At 31.6% G+C, this 5,164-nt stretch overlaps 1 protein-coding gene across 4 annotated transcripts in view; it reads left to right on the forward strand.

Annotated features, from left to right (window-relative positions):
• Positions 1-5,164, forward strand: part of LOC117117558 (neurogenic locus notch homolog protein 1-like) — a 51,157-nt gene that overhangs the window by 16,826 nt on the left and 29,167 nt on the right. For all 4 annotated transcript variants that reach the window (XM_033261891.1, XM_033261893.1, XM_033261892.1 and 1 more), the window contains exons 3-4: positions 1,059-1,394; positions 2,020-2,133. In XM_033261891.1, the coding sequence (XP_033117782.1) occupies positions 1,059-1,394; positions 2,020-2,133 (450 nt within the window). The remainder of the gene's footprint in view (positions 1-1,058; positions 1,395-2,019; positions 2,134-5,164) is intronic.

A 5,164-nucleotide genomic window follows, 5' to 3' on the forward strand; every position in this document is an offset into this window, starting at 1 on the left:
TATATATACACATACTTACATATATACTTATATAGGTCTATATATACTTATATATATACACTTATATTCTTATATACTTATACATAATGTACACTTATATATAAGTATATATACACACACATAAACATATATATATATACATACATATGTATATATATATATACGTATATGTATATATATATCAATATATATGTATGTATATATATATAAATATATATATATATATGTAAAAATATATATAAATGTATATATATGAATATATATATATATATACGTATATGTGTATATATATATATATATACGTATACTTCTAAAAGTCGTGTATCATGCATAGGAACGTTGACGCCTGCAAGGCTCTGGTTATCACCAGCTTTGCTTTTAACAATAGGTACAAGTACAACTTCAGTTAAACCATCAGGTACGCAACCATGATGGATCATAGGATTAAAACATATACTTAAGAGAATGTTTACTTTGTATGAAGCATATTTAAAATGTTCGGCCGTAAGACCATCTAAACCTGAAGCTTTACCAAGTGGGAGTTTGTCAATACGTTTATTATCCATAATAGGTGTAACAATACATTCATCATTACAGTGTGTGTCCAGTACACTATTCACCGTATCTTTATGGAAAACGTTGTCCACACAATTAAATAGGTTACAATAGTGTTCACGCCACATTTTACAAATATTGGTTTCTCCCTTAGCACCATCAATTGTGTCACATTTTATATTACTGTTCTTACGAGCTTTCTTAACCGAATCCCAATATTGTGTAGCCTATTGTTCTCCATTTACTTACAGGTGAAATTTTATACTTGGCCAGTATATAAAATACCTAATTTACATATAGGTGAATTTTGCCTGTTAATGAACTCTCCATCTGAAAGTTTGACCATAAAATATTAATGCTTTAATATATAGATAGTCCATAATAATATTTATAAAATATTTATTTCTGCTTGACGCTACTGAAAACAATTAAAAATGTAAAACAAATTTTCCATTATTATTCAAATAAATATTGTAACCATATTTTTAAACCTTTTTTAACAGCTGGTTATGCTTGTGGCACTTATCACTACAGTTTGACGGGAACCGTAAGCAGCCCAAATTACCCGAACAATTACAACAACAGAGAACGTTGTCTGTACCTAATACGGATACATGGAGGCAATACCATTGAATTGACCTTCACTAGCTTTGATACAGAACTGTTAAAAGATGTTTTACTGATTGGCACCGGTCCTACATCAGGGATATCACAAGTTAATCAGCTGACGGGTAACCTCACAGTGCTTACTTATACATATAATGCCAATCAACTTTGGTTGGAATTTAGTACAGACCGCACAATTCACAGACCGGGCTGGAGCTTTACTTATAGTGCAGGTACAGTAAAAGCATTTGGGGTGGTCTCTGCTTTTGGTCTCCAATTAGAGGGGTCTCAAAATTAGAGGATTTTGAATTTATGGGGTGCATTGTAAGCCAGTTTCCACTACTTTACAACTATTTTTTTACTACAGTAGTTCTTAAAAATGGATTGCCAGCTAGTTATAACTGAGTATGTAAAAAAAGTTTTATTTATACAATGATTTTTATAAAAATATGAGGTGTTGATTTGTGGAGTTGGCTTTGTACTTCAATATCGCTTACAGGGGCATAGTCTAGTTTTGACCTGGGTGTGGGGGGCTGCAAAAAAGCCTGGGCTGTGAAAATTGAGAATGTGAAACTAATTCCCTATTGCAATAAAAACTTAATGGTCATTTTTGTATTTTAACCTGTGGAACTAATTTACTACCATGTGGGTGGGGGAGGCCCACACTCCCCTGCCTACTCCTATAGCTTAATACATTAATGTGTGGCATGTCAAAGCAATAGCCATTTAATTTTTATATACCTATTAATTAGTGATATTTTTTTTTCTGTTTAAATTTTCAATTTAAAGCTAATAATATATGCAAAGCTATAGCTAACCTGTAATAATTGCTGTTATTAATTTTTTTATCCTGTCTAGATGGTGATGACTGTTTTAATTCACCCTGTGAGAACGGCGCCACCTGTGTGGATGGACTCCGTCAGTACACCTGCACTTGTGCTCCTGGGTACAGTGGTACCAACTGTGAAAATGGTGAAAATGGTAAGTACTAAAAAGAAAATATAAAAGAAGAAAAAATAAAGCAAGAATGTGTAAAACCATTTTTTATGTGGATATCTTACTATACTATTATTGGTTATGATGCTCTACCAATGTCTTGTTATTTAGTTAGCATCATAAAATATTGTACTGTATTTTATTTCTTTTTACCCTGGATATATTTTCAGGCAGATGTTCATACATGTTTTTAACAATGGTTCTACACAATAATTACAATGAAAATAAAGACAGTCCATAAAAAGAATATATTATTTTTTTTAATTTAATATTTTAAGATTGACATTGTCCTCTGCATTTTTTAAAATTATTTTTTTTATCATCATTATCACCTTTATTGCCCTCATGATAATTTTCATCATCATCCTAGTCAACTTCATCCTCCTCCTCATAATCATCATCATCATCATTACCCTCATCATTATCCTTATTGCAATCATCATAATTATTATCATCATAATCTTCATCATTACCATCATCATCACCAGTATCATTAACCTCAATGCCATCATCATCATTATCAGTATTATAATTGTCATAATCATTCTAATCAACACCATCCTCATCATCATCATCGTTACCCCAATGCTATCATCATCATTATCACCATTATAATTGTCATAATCATTCTAATTAACATCATCCTCCTATTATCATCATCATCATCATCGTTACCCCCAATGCTATCATCATCATTATCACCATTATAATTGTCATAATCATTCTAATTAACATCATCCTATTATCCTCCTCATGATCATCATCGTTACCCCCAATGCTATCATCATCATTATCACCATTATAATTGTCATAATCATTCTAATTAACATCATCCTCCTATTATCTTCATCATCATCATCATCGTTACCCCAATGCTATCATCATCATTATCACCATTATAATTGTCATAATCATTCTAATTAACATCATCCTATTATCCTCCTCATGATCATCATCGTTACCCCCAATGCTATCATCATCATTATCACCATTATAATTGTCATAATCATTCTAATTAACATCATCCTCCTATTATCTTCATCATCATCATCATCATCGTTACCCCAATGCTATCATCATCATTATCACCATTATAATTGTCATAATCATTCTAATTAACATCATCCTATTATCCTCCTCATGATCATCATCGTTACCCCAATGCTATCATCATCATTATCACCATTATAATTGTCATAATCATTCTAATTAACATCATCCTCCTATTATCTTCATCATCATCATCGTTACCCCCAATGCTATCATCATCATTATCACCATTATAATTGCCATAATCATTCTAATCAACACCATCCTCATCATCATCATCATTACTCCCAATGCCATCATCATCATTATCACCATTATAATTGTCATAATCATTCTAATTAACATCATCCTCCTATTATCATCATCATCATCATCGTTACCCCAATGCCATCATCATCATTATCACCATTATAATTGTCATAATCATTCTAATTAACATCATCCTATTATCTTCATCATCATCATCGTTACTCCCAATGCCATCATCATCATTATCACCATTATAATTGTCATAATCATTCTAATTAACATCATCCTCCTATTATCCTCCTCATGATCATCATCGTTACCCCAATGCTATCATCATCATTATCGCCATTATAATTGTCATAATCATTCTAATCAACACCATCCTCATCATCATCATCATTACTCCCAATGCCATCATCATCATTATCACCATTATAATTGTCATAATCATTCTAATTAACATCATCCTCCTATTATCTTCATCATCATCATCGTTACTCCCAATGCCATCATCATCATTATCACCATTATAATGGTCATAATCATTCTAATTAACATCATCCTCCTATTATCTTCATCATCATCATCGTTACTCCCAATGCCATCATCATCATTATCACCATTATAATGGTCATAATCATTCTAATTAACATCATCCTCCTATTATCTTCATCATCATCATCGTTACTCCCAATGCCATCATCATCATTATCACCATTATAATGGTCATAATCATTCTAATTAACATCATCCTCCTATTATCTTCATCATCATCATCGTTACTCCCAATGCCATCATCATCATTATCACCATTATAATGGTCATAATCATTCTAATTAACATCATCCTCCTATTATCTTCATCATCATCATCGTTACTCCCAATGCCATCATCATCATTATCACCATTATAATGGTCATAATCATTCTAATTAACATCATCCTCCTATTATCTTCATCATCATCATCGTTACTCCCAATGCCATCATCATCATTATCACCATTATAATGGTCATAATCATTCTAATTAACATCATCCTCCTATTATCTTCATCATCATCATCATCATCGTTACCCCAATGCTATCATCATCATTATCACCATTATAATGGTCATAATCATTCTAATTAACATCATCCTCCTATTATCTTCATCATCATCATCATCATCGTTACCCCAATGCTATCATCATCATTATCACCATTATAATGGTCATAATCATTCTAATTAACATCATCCTCCTATTATCTTCATCATCATCATCATCATCGTTACCCCAATGCTATCATCATCATTATCACCATTATAATGGTCATAATCATTCTAATTAACATCATCCTCCTATTATCTTCATCATCATCATCATCATCGTTACCCCAATGCTATCATCATCATTATCACCATTATAATGGTCATAATCATTCTAATTAACATCATCCTCCTATTATCTTCATCATCATCATCATCATCGTTACCCCAATGCTATCATCATCATTATCACCATTATAATGGTCATAATCATTCTAATTAACATCATCCTCCTATTATCTTCATCATCATCATCATCATCGTTACCCCAATGCTATCATCATCATTATCACCATTATAATGGTCATAATCATTCTAATTAACATCATCCTCCTATTATCTTCATCATCATCATCATCATCGTTACCCCAATGCTATCATCATCATTATCACCATTATAA

The sequence above is a fragment of the Anneissia japonica genome, unplaced genomic scaffold, assembly GCF_011630105.1.
Source record: "Anneissia japonica isolate Jap-2015-1 unplaced genomic scaffold, ASM1163010v1 scaffold287857_len828801_cov194, whole genome shotgun sequence".
Classification (NCBI taxonomy): domain Eukaryota; kingdom Metazoa; phylum Echinodermata; class Crinoidea; order Comatulida; family Comatulidae; genus Anneissia; species Anneissia japonica.